The sequence below is a fragment of the Excalfactoria chinensis genome, chromosome 1 (genome assembly GCF_039878825.1).
Source record: "Excalfactoria chinensis isolate bCotChi1 chromosome 1, bCotChi1.hap2, whole genome shotgun sequence".
Classification (NCBI taxonomy): domain Eukaryota; kingdom Metazoa; phylum Chordata; class Aves; order Galliformes; family Phasianidae; genus Excalfactoria; species Excalfactoria chinensis.
The window spans coordinates 139,769,179-139,782,524 of record NC_092825.1 but is presented as its reverse complement, the minus strand read 5'-3'; the positions used below and the strand labels follow the sequence as shown (position 1 = coordinate 139,782,524).

At 40.0% G+C, this 13,346-nt stretch overlaps 1 protein-coding gene across 1 annotated transcript in view; it reads left to right on the top strand.

The window, feature by feature from the left end:
- The first annotated feature begins 2,286 nt into the window (after positions 1-2,286).
- GPC5 (glypican 5) overlaps positions 2,287-13,346 on the top strand; it is a 532,643-nt gene continuing 521,583 nt past the window's right edge. The window contains exon 1 of the mRNA XM_072355922.1: positions 2,287-2,524. Coding sequence (XP_072212023.1) covers positions 2,365-2,524 — 160 coding nt within the window. The 5' untranslated portion in view covers positions 2,287-2,364. The remainder of the gene's footprint in view (positions 2,525-13,346) is intronic.

The following is a 13,346-nucleotide window of genomic DNA, read 5'->3' as shown; positions in this document are numbered from 1 at the left end:
TCACAAGGAATCAAATAAAATGGACACTTTCATTTATATATATATATAAATTTATTAAAACCCACACTCTGATCCATGTTTATAGGTAACAGTATTACAAAAGTTTGAGAATGTACAAACTCTTTAAATAAAGCAGTTAATGGATCTGTAGATGAGGTCAACTTAGAGATGCATGCGAAGTTTTACTGGCCTCATATAAGTTTATAGGGTCATTGGTAGCAGACAGGATAGTGCTATGAATCCAAATGGTGCACAGCTCTTTCAGTTCAGGTCTTTTAGCTTAATTATCCCAACCTAAAATAAGATTTCCTTCATATACTTACCATAGCAACTGCACAGTAATTCTGTGTGACTGAGGGGTGGGGGGAGAGGGAGGAGGAAAAGTTTTTTTTTATTCATTTCCTGCTGTTTCTATATCTTCAAGGAGTTCTGTGTGAGTGCTGGGTTTCCCCACCAAGTTCAAAGCAAGAGGATGGTATCAGAACCAAGAAGAGTTTATGAAGAGTGTGGATTGGTCCAGAAGGAGGTGTCTAAATTTTCCACAGGCACATGATGTGAACTTAGTAGTAAACACAGCAGTCTGTGGTTTTAATAAGAACTTCCTTAACTGATGTGATGTATGTAAAAATAATAGATAGAACTCATAACTAAGAAAGCCTTGAAGAATGACTTAAGGAAAACAACAACAACAACAACAACAAAACAAACAACAGATGTTAACAGATGTTCAGGTATCTGAAAGTAGTTCAAACAAAATAGGAGATAAATGAAGGAATACTTTCATTCTTGGAAGCTGGAGGTAGAGGCAGGTGCTGCAGTCCTTTGGAAATTAGCATTGTGGATTAGATGGGAACAGTAAAGGGAGTTGCAAACAAAGCTAAATGGCTTGTGCTTGATATGGCAAAAAGGATATGAGAAAAGCAGATGTAAGTAAAGCAAGGAAAATTATTTTCATAGCAGCTCTCCAAAGGGATACAGGGAGCATTGCACAGCCAAATAAAGGCTTTTCAGTGCTTACAAGCAAGATGACAGTCTGAAGAAGAGTGTTAGCTATGTATGTATGAGCCGTTTGGATGTGGTGCTCAGGGATATGATTTAGCAAAGGATTGTTAGAGTTAGGGTACTGTGGTTAGGCTGTGGTTGGACTTGATGATCTTCAAGGTCTTTTCCAATGTGGGTAATTCTGTAATTCTATGTAAGTTGTTAAGTTAGTGCTGTATGCCAAGAGAAAATAAAGAGACAGATGGAAGATGGAAATTTGATTTCTTAACCTGTAGAATTGGAGAAGTTTCAGTGAGTCGTTACCAATAGGAGATATGATAAAATGCCAGTTTGCTTTAAATCCATGGGCTCTGGGATCATCTGTTACTGATGGCAAACTTCTTTATAGTTCAAGAAATTCACATTTTAAAAAGAATATTTGTCTACATTTCTTACCTGGCAAGACTTTCCCCATCTCCTCTGATAAATTATTTCTGTATCTTTATTGTGAATGAATGTGTCTTGTATTACATGCTGAGGAATCACTTCGTGGTTCTCAGGATTTCCTCTACCATCTTCAAGTTGCGAAGTAAGATCCTATGCTTTCTGCCTCCCACATCCAAATTGTTTTCCCCAGTCATATTCTTCAATATTCAGAAGTGTTCTCTTTAAGGAGGAAAGTAGAACAAATTCTATTAAAGGACATTTCAAATATTCTATGTTGGAATTTGCTGATAGAAAGGAATTGCCAGGTCCATGAGTACAGATGACTGAGAGAAAGGAAACAGTAGTTCTCTCCACAGGTAATGAATTAAGCTGTCATTCAGTAGACAGTATTAACTTAATGCCTTATTGCCTTGCTCAGCAATTAAGCAGTTGATTTCTAATACAGGTTTTAAAAACTGATGTGCTGTTATGTTACCCTTGTTCACGTGGGTGCTCAGAATAATTCACACATTCCTCACAGTTTTGCGGTCTTGTGTTTAAATTGCTGCCACGGATACAGGATTGGAGTGAAGGCTGGGACAGTCTCATGCTGAAGCACGCTGGATGATCTCGGGCAGTTTCACAACCTAAGGAAAAACTTCTAGCTGTATCGGTGAGCATGTCCTTAAAATAAGTGCCTCAAGGGGGTTCGTAATTCTAGTATGATTCTAGTGTGATGACCCCGGGCTGCGGGATCCCGGCATCCATCCTCGCACTCCTTAGCAGGCAGTGCCGTTCCACCGCCTCCTCGCAGGCGGGGGCGGGCGGGGAGCAGCGCCAGCCCTAGGGAGGGCCCCGCCTGCAGGGGGCGGCGGGCGGCGCTGGCGAGCGGCGAGCTGGCAGGCACCGAAGGGTTTTGGGGCTTTTGAGCCGCGGTCTCTGCGAGGACAGACGGGCATGGAAGCACGAAGCCTCAGTGTCCTGCTGCTGCTGCTCACCGCTGCGGCCACCCCCGATCCCCGGGATGGGGAGCCGCGGAGCTGCGAGGCTGTTCGGAAAGTTTTCAAGCTGCGTCAGCTCGGCTCCTTCAGGGGCGTCCCGGAGTTCCCGCGGGCAGGTGAGGGGAACGCGGGGGGCCACGCGGGAAGGAGTGGCAGCAGCACCGAGCTGCGAGTCCCGCTTTGGTCGCCGGCCAGCCGGGAAGAACCGTGGGTCTGGCGGCTGGGTGAGCGCCCAATGGCACGGGAGGATTGGCACAGCTGCAGCCGGTAGATGTGCGCATATTCTGCACGTTATCTTGATAAAATTCCTAGTGATGTAACGTCTTAAATAATGAAAGTTTGAGTGCATCGTGGCGTTGTATTGCGAATGAAACTTTTAAAGTGGAAATCATGAAAGTAATGAGTACTTTCTTGGATTTCTGTGCTGTTTTTGTTTGTTTGTTTGTTTTCCCAGCCTCGTATGTTAGTTGATTTCAGTCATAATTGCTCAAAATGCAGTGTATGGATAATTTTGTGGTTGGGGACGTAGAGACAGAAAATACTTTTATTCTCTATGTGCATAATTAAATAATAATATCCCTATGTGTAAAATCCATTCACGTTTAAATGTGGATTAGTAAATGTGAATCAGTGCTTTCTCAACAGAAACTGACTTCTATGTGCAGCGAGAGTTGAATTAACATCCACCTTACTTAAAAACGTGGATTGTCTCTTCCCCTTTTAAGGTAATCTGTGTAGTTTTTATGAATTCTGCAAGTGGTGATTAGTTACGTTATATCAGTTCCTGCAGGAATCACTTCGGAGTACAGCTTTTGAGAGTGAGTTGTGAACTGCACTCTGTAACGTTGTAATAGGTTTAGGATCATCTGTTATGATACTGTAGTTAAGTCACAAGTACACATAACGGTATCCAAGGCTCTATTACCTTGTCTGTAGCTTAAGATTTTATCATAACCTTCACCAAAAAGAAAACAAATGCTTTTGTTGGAAAGCCTGCTTGGATAGGTTCTTTGCAAATGTAGATATTTTGTCTGAAAACAAACGAACAAGCAAGCAAAAAAACCAAACAAAATAACCCTGAAGCCCGATTAGTGGCATAAACGTTTGGTGCTCATTGCATGTATGAGTAACATTAGTATGAACGACATATACGTTGATTGTTGCTGTGCTCTTCTCTGTCCATAGTCTGGTGTAACTATTGTACTTTTGTCATCATCATTTATCTCCATGCCTTACTGAGAGTAAGGAGGAAATGTGTTGCCTGGAGAAAAGAACTGTAGTAGTGATTTATGTATGTAGGTCACTCCAAAAGTAATGCCTCCTATTTATTGCCATGGAAACTACAACAAAGAGCACAATCACACTATTTGATAGAGAAAATTCTCAGCTACAAAACACTGTTTTTCAAAATAGCCACCAGCATTAGCTATGCATTTTCACCAGTGACAAACAAGATCCTCCATCCTGCTTTTGTAAAATTCTTCACCAGCAGAGGTGATCCACTGCCACTGCAGAAATGCACCACCAACCCCTCAGTGTGCTCACATCCACTGTTTGAGCTCCACAGAAGTTCAGCAAGCATTGATAAATGATTTTTACTTGTTTTTGACATGGAGAAATTCAGTGACATACCTCACATGCACTTCCATGTCAGACTCCATTCTGTCAGATTGACCCTCTGCTGCCATCTGTCACACAGCAACAACATGTAATGGGATATCAGTGGGAAGGTTCAATGTCTACTGTCTTACCATCAACATACGCCCTTGTACATAAAAACTTTATGTAGGCGCTGACTTGAGAAAATAGGACTTAGATCTTCATGTAGGAATCTCAGTTTGGTTGTTTTTGAGTGGGCATCTAGCACTGTTTGAGGTTTATTGGAGCCTCTGGAAGATCTTGGGAGGACTGTTAGCTGCCATCCTCTGAGGTGCTTCCTGGAGTGAGAGTGGGCAGCACATGGGAGCCCTTGGCCCAATGCATTTTGGGAGTAGATGATGGCAGCAGGTGGTTGGAGCAGCCAGTGATGCCTAGAGCTCCTCAACTGGTCAAGACAATGATTTGATCATCAGGCTTCTCTTGGCACCAAAAAGCTAAGTTCAATGATTTATTGAAAAAAAGTTAAATTTCCTGGAATTGTAGAATCAATCCCATTTTTATTTTATTTTATTTTATTTTATTTTATTTTATTTTATTTTATTTTATTTTATTTTATTTATTTCCCAAACTCTGAGCAGGTTATTTTAATTTTAGTAACCAATCTAGGCTTCTCTTCAGCAATCTTTTGGAGACCATTTATGGTGTCATAAGAACAAACAAACAAACAAAAAAAAACATAATTAAAAGAATGAAGATGTTTATATTGGTGTGAAGTTTATTGCAGAGACTTTTTGGAAACAGTTCCACATACAGAATTGAATTAACAAGGCAAAAAGCTATGCTTGAAGATTGTCTTAATGTCAGAAAAAGTTAAAATATTCTTGCTAGTTCATCTTAACATAGCAGTAAAATCAGCTTAATGTTTGGGTCAGACGAAACCCCATACTCTTCTTTGAATTCTAATTTAGGTTTCCAGTACAGTTGAAATTGAGGGAATTTGGCTTTTGGCTTTACTGGAGGTTAAATCAAGAATTCATTTGTGCTTCTGCTAATTGTTGAACATGTTCAGATCTCCAGAAAAGGATTTGAAGAGGGACAGGAAGTGGATTGTGCAGTGCTATCAGTTGTTGAAGTCCGTTTTATCACATCTGTGTTTTGTAAGGATTACTGCCTGTGTTATTCTCATGTTTGTGAGCATAAGCTGTTAGCTCCTGAATGCAGGTAGCATTTCACCTCTGGATCTATAAAATGTAAGAAGAATATTGCTAGGATGCTTGCCAGTAGGAAGGGGATCCTGTAGGGTGCTAGGAAGGAGCCAAACCTGTACCAGTGCTGCCTATGATATCCTTGGAAAGCCATGTTTGGATGCATCTTCTCTAGAAATGCATTAAGAGACTTTCTGGAGCCATCTAAATGGAGCCACAAAGAAGTTGGCAGGGTGGACAGTTCAGGGTCATGTGCTTGAGTTTGATCCTTACCTCTTTTGTTTAGCAGTGCTGCAGTAGTTGCACTGATCTTAATGGCAATGATTAATGCGGGGTGGTGTCTGTAATAAAGATTAGTTTACAAATAGATACTAAAGGATGAGCATGAGAAAGACTCAAGCGTGATACAGGTTGCAAATCTGTTTGGCAGTAAATTGCTTGTTTGAATGACTGCTTCCAGCCAGTGGCATTTCAGTGCTGTCTCTTAAAAGACTGTTTATCGTGACAATCCTGGGTCTGTTTTGGGATTTTTTCAGTTTCTGGATTTGATCTCATAAAAGCATTCACCTAAGCAGACAGGCAGAAATTTACCATGTCTGGTATTTTCGCTTTCTGGTCATTAACATCCTCATCCTGCCAGCACTTGCTTATCCCAAGTTACTGAAAATATGGATTTGTTGGATGTAGACCATGAATCAAAGGCTGAAATCAGTTCCAAATCTTCTGGAAATAGATAGAATTATTCTTCTGGATTATTATTTTTTATTCCTGCTGAGCTCTTTTCTGCTCTCGTGGAGATTGTTTCCAGTTATAAAATCTTTCCTAGACTCTAACTGTATATTTTAATGTTTATTTATTGAAGGATAATTTGTTTCACTTTTCTCTCTGCTTTGGGCTTGGTTAAAAAATAAGTTGTAGTCATAGAGCCTTCAGAATTCAGTACTGAAAAGAGCCACTATTCCTACAGTTAGGAAACTTTCTAACTGTATTTCAGAATACTTGCCAATTGACAAAAACAGTTCTTGCCTAGGACAATAAGATTTTTACATGCAAAAACATGTAAAAGTATGTGTTTTTCATTGTAGATTGTTCTGAAGTTGAAAGACCTGATTCAGTTGCTGATGTGCTCTCCTCAATCACTGTCCTGTATGCTGTTGCTTGTTCAATAGCATTTTAATGGAATAATTACAAAACCCTTCTGTGGACTTTGAGCAACCACTCCATTTTTAGTTGGTTGGGCTCTTTCACATGTTGTATTCAGTTACTTTTTCCCTGATCATTGAAGGCAGCTGTGTTTAATGAGCTAGAACAGAATTAGGTCAATAAAAGTACTTTGTATGTGCGTGATTAGCAGTCTTAAAGTAAAAACAAAGTTCCCTTAGGGTTGGTAATGATATTTATGTTAAAAAAATATGCTACTTGAGAAAATCAAAGGAAGAAGAAAATATTCAAGAATCAATTAAAACAAAATAAGACAAAATAGTAGAAAGCTTGAAAGCTAAGCAGTGCCAAACAATGAAAATACTATGTGCAATTTGGCTAATATAACTAATTTTTAAGTTATTTAATTTTAATAGTAGGTGAGAGTTATGCACATGTACCCATATGCACAAAGAACTGCATGTGAGCTGATGCTGTGTATGTTAATTGTTAAAATGTAATAGCAGACTCTCACAATATATTTACTGGGAAAGTGGCACAAAGGCTTTGTGCAAGATCAGCTTTTTTAACTTTGTACGAAAGAAGAAATCATTGCTTCAAAGAAAAGAAATTGCTGTTTACTTCGGAGGGGTACATTTGTCACTCATTAAGAGGGGTCAGTGTGGGGAACACTAGGCCCAGGGCTGTGTGACTGCTGGGGGACTCTGACAGAAACACTACAGCAGCTCCAGTGATTGTGTAGAGGTGCAGTGCTGGTGCTCACTAGAGAGCTGAGGGGCTGGGCAGGCTTCCACGGGGTGACAGCACCCTGGGCAACTAGTTTTGATGTCACAGTAAAATGGTGCGTCACATCACCAGGTGATGGACTGTGACCTCGTGTCCCTCCACTGCATATGTTGGGGTGCCAGCAGAGCTTTGCCCATCCTAATTTGTTCCTGGTCTCTAGCTGAGCATGTTCATGAGACTTGGAGGCTTTAGCAAGATTTTGCTTGCATAGTGCTGTAGGGCTGGTGGCAGCTGTTCTCAGCCCATCTCCACAACATTGCCTGTGTTTCCCCAACTTTCACTGGTTCAGGCAGATGCGCCTTGCAGGGCATGTTTCAGTCAGCAGAGGTAAGTGGTGTGGGGATGCAGACTTGGGGCAGCTGTGGGGTAGGCACTGGGGTTTGAGTTGCTTACCAGGACCATGGCTACAGCCTGGTCCTGTGCTGGCGTTTGGGGGGGTGCATGAGGTGGGCTAGCCACAGGGCTGGGAGGGTTTCCTGCTGAGGGACCAATGCATTTCTGCTTTATTTTTAATAGAACAACAGGAAAACACCGTGGCAGTTATTATATGGGCAGTGCCTTTGGGTGCGGCTAGCAATGGAGTGTGTTGTTTCTGGCTCTACGGGACACAATGGTTGGAGTTCAGGCAGTCCCCTTAGATCTTTCTGCCATCACCAGAGAGATGAGATCAGCACCTGCCCCTCTGTTCCCCTCCTGAGGAAGGGGGGAGAGACTGTTTCCTGCCCATGTCTCTACCTCTCTTCTGCATAGACGCCATGGCACCATGTCCTGTCTGCAGACTGGTGCTGCCATCCCTGCTAGGAGGATTGGCATCTACTTCCACTTCTGCCACTTGCTAGTGCTCAGGTCAAGCCCTGCTGGTTTTGACTAGCGTCTTGGTGGAACTTGTTCCCCCTCCATCACTGTTAGGGCTTTCTAGCTGCTTATTAAATCAGGATCAGTTGTTTAAGAGAGTGCCAGGTACTGATGCCTGGTTCAGAGTCTGAGTGGCGCAGTTTGGCTCATGTCCAGAAGGTTGAGAGCTAGTGTAGTTATCCTTGCTACATAATGCAGGTCAACACCATGCCCAAAGCATGTTGTGGTTCTGCAGTGGTGACAGGAGACCCAGTACTAACACTTTGATCTGATTTGTTTGGCTTTATGGATTTACTGTTATGTGTCAAACATTTGTGTCATGGTATTTGGTTTCTCAAAATAGATGCTAAGGCTATATTGGGAAATCACTTCAACATTATCTGTCAATGCCAGATAATTCAGCTATAAATATTGGTTAGTAAGAGATGGCATGGCTATAACTTATGTGGTCCTTCGCTAGATACTGTCTAAATGCAGCAACTGGGCTTGGGGAGTAACTGTTGCTTGTAAACAATCTGATTAAATTGGAACTAGGCCTTATGTTTACAGTCTTCAAGTTTGGAGTGGATTTCATAGCAATATTAGAGTTGTCATTCTCATTTGAGGCAATGCACAGTTTTTCATATCTATTTCAAACCCAAGCTCTCAGGTATGAGAACATAACCAGTGAAGTGGAACTTGATTTAAAAATGGGTGCTTCAAAACTGTTATCAAATACACAAGCCACTGAACTGTTGCAGTGTGGTTCTATTTTTCAGTCAGTATTGAAGGAAGTTTTCACCAAAACATCCACATCAGGAATCGAGTATGGATATTTTAAATCTGAATTGAAAGGCTTTCTTCTTTTATTGAGGATATTTATTTACTGGCTAGGGAAATTTTTATGCTGTTAGAGTATGACAGGCTGCTGAAAGTTTGAATTGTCTGCATTTGTTTAAAGAATATATTATTGATTATGATTTTATTATGGAATGATGTTATTATGAAATATAACCTATATATATGTAACCAGTCCTAACTTAAATTTTCTTTCAAGGTCAATTAAATTGCAATATGGTATTAAATGCTTGCCATTCGTGGAAGGGGATCAGAAATCTCTGCGAGAGCTGTACTCTTGGTGGTAGATGAGATATTTACTGGCAAATGAATTTTTGCTTGTGATTATAAAACTATAGTGGACCTCTAATTATTCACACTTGTTAATTTGCTAGTTGTTCTCTATATTGAACCTCCACAACTAGAATTCTAGACAAATCTACTGGACGTATGGGGGAAGCAAACCCCTGACATGAGTATGAGCTATCGTTTGGGTTTTGGGACACATGCCTGTCCTGTTTAGGAACATCAACATGGTAAATGTATTCTGCTACTGTTACTTACTAAGTAACAGTAATAGCTTACCATTTTTGTCAGATCTATTATGTAAATGATGTGATCTATTTTTTATTGTTATTTATTTCTCTTTATGAATTACAAAAGTTCAGAAAATTATTTTTAAACGATTACTTTCCAAACACTGTATTTATCTTCACACAATCTTGAGATTAGGGGAAATGGCTGTATGATATCTTTTACGTAACATATAGAAGAGTTTAAACTGACTTGTCATCATGGAGGATCTGGGGAAGGAAATACTGGATTTAGATTTTTTTTCTTACGAATAGTCATTGTAAGTAGTCATTGTGTACCGTGAAGCAGCTGAAATAGAAATGTTAGTAATGTGGGATTAACGTAGAGAAAAGACTGAAAGGCCTCTACAGCATTATAGCAAACAATTACAACTCCTTATATGGTTATGAAAGACTCCTTATAAAGGTTATGAAAGAATGATTTCTCTCATTTGATAATGTTAAAATACACTGATTTACTGAAATTAACTGTACCAGTAGAGTACGCAATCAGTCTTTTGTTTCCGTAGCTGCACAAAAAATTATAAAAAAAATGAAATGTTTGCAATAACTATAAGAAATACAAATAGTTGTGTGTATATTTAAATTTATAAGTACATCACAGGAAAGGGAAAAAAATGAAATCTGATGTAAATATTCTTAAAATTCATTAAATTAGAACACATCATGTACTGCTTAAATTATACCTTACTTGTCCTTTGTAAAACTAGGGAAAAGCTGTAGTTTCAAGGCAGCTGTACCTTTTAACTAAAAGGTAAACTCTCTAAAATTCATTAAATATTGTGATTTGGTTCCGTAGAATGCAATGCCTTTATGTTTGTAGTAAAACATACTACTATGTATTATACCTGAGGATTACATCAGGCATTTCTTATATTCTAGACTAGAATGGACTAGAAATGGAATTGAGTGAAAATACTGTGATAAATGTGTTCTCAGATGAAGGTCAAAAATAAGAAAAAAATGGTTCTCTTCAAAAAGCCTAAAGGCTTTATTAAATGAATGTGTGGCCTAAAGGAGTGCATGCTGTTTGATGTTGTAAGTTCTCAAGAAATGCTTTCAGGGTATCTATAGTTAACAGTTACTGAATTCAGTCGGTGCTGAAATCTATATCTTAACCTCAGTAGCAACTAAACTGAAGTGTGTAAGAGTCTTCAAACTGCACAAGGAAAGAGAGGAGGTAAACCATCTGTGCCATGTTATATAGCAGGACCCTGTAGTTCTGTTCACCTACTGCCTGTTGTCCATTGCAGCTCCCTCGTAGCCTCTGTCTCTGAATCCTCCCACCTCTGTACCAGAGGGAGAAGTCAAAGTTGTGTCCTGAGCCCAAAGCATTTAACAGAACTCATACTCCTAAAGCAACCAGCAGTGACATTTCCATGGGATCCCACTGCTGTGGCACTGACAAGGCTAAAATTTGGTAATTCTCTCTACAGTTGTGCTCTCATTACTGTGCATTGCCCTTTCACTCTCAACTCAAAGCAAGAAAAAGCAGCAGTAAGATCACAGGTTCATGAATTATCAGCTTCAAGTGAACACTCTATGCACTTTGAAGGGTTGCTTCATTAGTTGGATTTTTGGATTTCTTGCATTGTGGCTGCTGATGTCTTTTCACGTAAGGGTCAGCAAGCCAAAAAATGTACTCTGCCACTTCAATCATAGTTGAAGCAACTTAGTAAACTGCAAATCTTCCACAGGTGATTTTTTTCCTGCTCTCCATCATTCTTAGATGCAGAAGAAAAAACAGACAGGAGAAGAAAAGGAAAGAAAACAAAACCATCAGAAGGAGACATTTACAAGTATCTCGAATGAGAAGAGGAAAGCAGGATAAAACAGTTTTCCAGACTTCATTTGAATGAACTTTTATCCAGGCACTTACTTAAGAAATTTTTCTTCTTCAACTAAGTAACAAGTATGTTTTGTATATTTTTACCACCATTATTATTTTTCCCTTTTCTGTGCTATTTAACTGTCTTCATCTCAATCCTCGAGTTTTTGTTTTTTTTCCTGTTCTCTCTTCTATCCCCCTGGTGGACAATGAGCAAATGGCTGTGTGGTGCTCAGCTGCCTGCCAGATTTAATCACAAAAGTCCTTTTGACATCCAGTGTGGAGCTGAAAGGGTTGAGCTAACAGCAGAACTGATCTAGGCATGTTAAAATTGCTATAAGCTTTATATTAGTTTAATCATAAGAGCAGAGTGACTTGCTGGCCTCTCTCTTCCTAATGTAGCTCAGGATGCCATTGCCCAGAAGGGCATACTGCTGCCAATGGCTGGCCTGCTGCACACCAGCACTCCTAGGTCCTTTCTTAACAGTTGGACTGGATGATCTTTTAGGTCCTTTCTAACTTTGGTGATTCTATGATTCTCTGCAGGGCTGCTTTGTGGTAGGTCAGTCCATAACTTGTACTACTGCATGGAGTTATTTCTCCCCTGGTGCAGGATCCTGCAGTTGCCTTTGTTGAACTTTGTATTGTTCCCTGCCCATAATCTTCAGCCTGTTGATTTGCCTCTGAATGGCAGCACAGTCCTCTGGTGTATCTGCCTCTCCAGCCAATTTAGTATCATCAGCATATTCTGCTCAGTAGCTTAATTTTTCTGCTTGAGCTTTTTGGAACATACTATTTAAAACACCTTGATTTATGTAAGGTACCTAATGGAATATGAAAAGTACAAGCCATGTAAGGCTTCCCTTTTCCCATTACTTATGTTATATTCATAACATAGAACATAAAACGATTTATCAGAGAAAATACGGAAAAACATTAGAAGAGTCAATTTAACAGGAGTTATAATTTGTAGATTTAGTGGCAGGGAAATAAAATGTTAAGTTCAAAGAGATGGTGTAATAGCTGAAAGTACATATAAAGGCAAGGCTGATACAGATGTTCCACTTTAGAATTTCTTTCTTTTTGTCTTCCTCCACAACCACGTATTCTGACTTGAATCCTCAGGGTGCATAAAAGATGTTTTTTACTATACAATAAGAAATACATTACTGAATTGTTCCTCTTGAATTTTAGTCTGCCAAACATTTGAAAAGATATTTCCCTTCTACTCAGCTCTTGTGAAGCCCCATCTGGAGTACTGCATCCAGGCCTGGGGCTTCCAGTACAGGAAGGATGTGGAGGTCTTAGAGCAAGTCCAGAGGATAATCATCACTAAGATGATCAGAGGGTTGGAGCACCTCTCCTATGAGGGAAGGTAGAGGGAACTGGGGTTGCTTAGCTTGGAGAAGGCTCTGGGAAGACCTCATTACAGCTTTCCAGTACTTTCCAGGTCTTAAACTGAGACAACAGGGGAGGTTTAGGTTAGTTATCAGGAGAAAGTTCTTCACTCAGAGGGTGGTGATGCACTGGAACAGGTCTCCCAAGGAGATTGTGGATGCCTCATCCCTGGAAGTATTCAAGGATGGGCTGGATGTTTCTCTGGACAGCCTGGTCTAGTGGCTGGCAACCCTTCACATAGCAAGGGGGTTGAAACTAGATGATCATTGTGGTCCTTTTCAACCCAAGCCATTCTGTGATTCTATGTTCATTTTTCTATAAGCTTTTCCCATCTTGTTAGTGAAGTAGTAAATTGTCATAACAATTTACATACATGGGGAATGCCGGTCATTAGAGAAAGAAATTATAAAATAGGTTAGACTAGGATTTATGACTACTCCATATGAGAGTCGATATGAATATGTTTATTATGTACCCATTAGGGACGGGCTTTCCACTGTTCTGTTTGTTATATTTAGTAGTAGTTAGCTCTTTTCAGCCCAGGATTTACAGAATGAGAATGCTGGCTATGGACTAGGTCATATGAGCTAGCAGGTCAGTATTCCAGGTGATGTACAATGTGTGTCCTTTGTATTTTACCAACACTAGTTAGCAATCTTCACAGCTGGAATAAGATTACAGTGTCAAGGTAATGCTA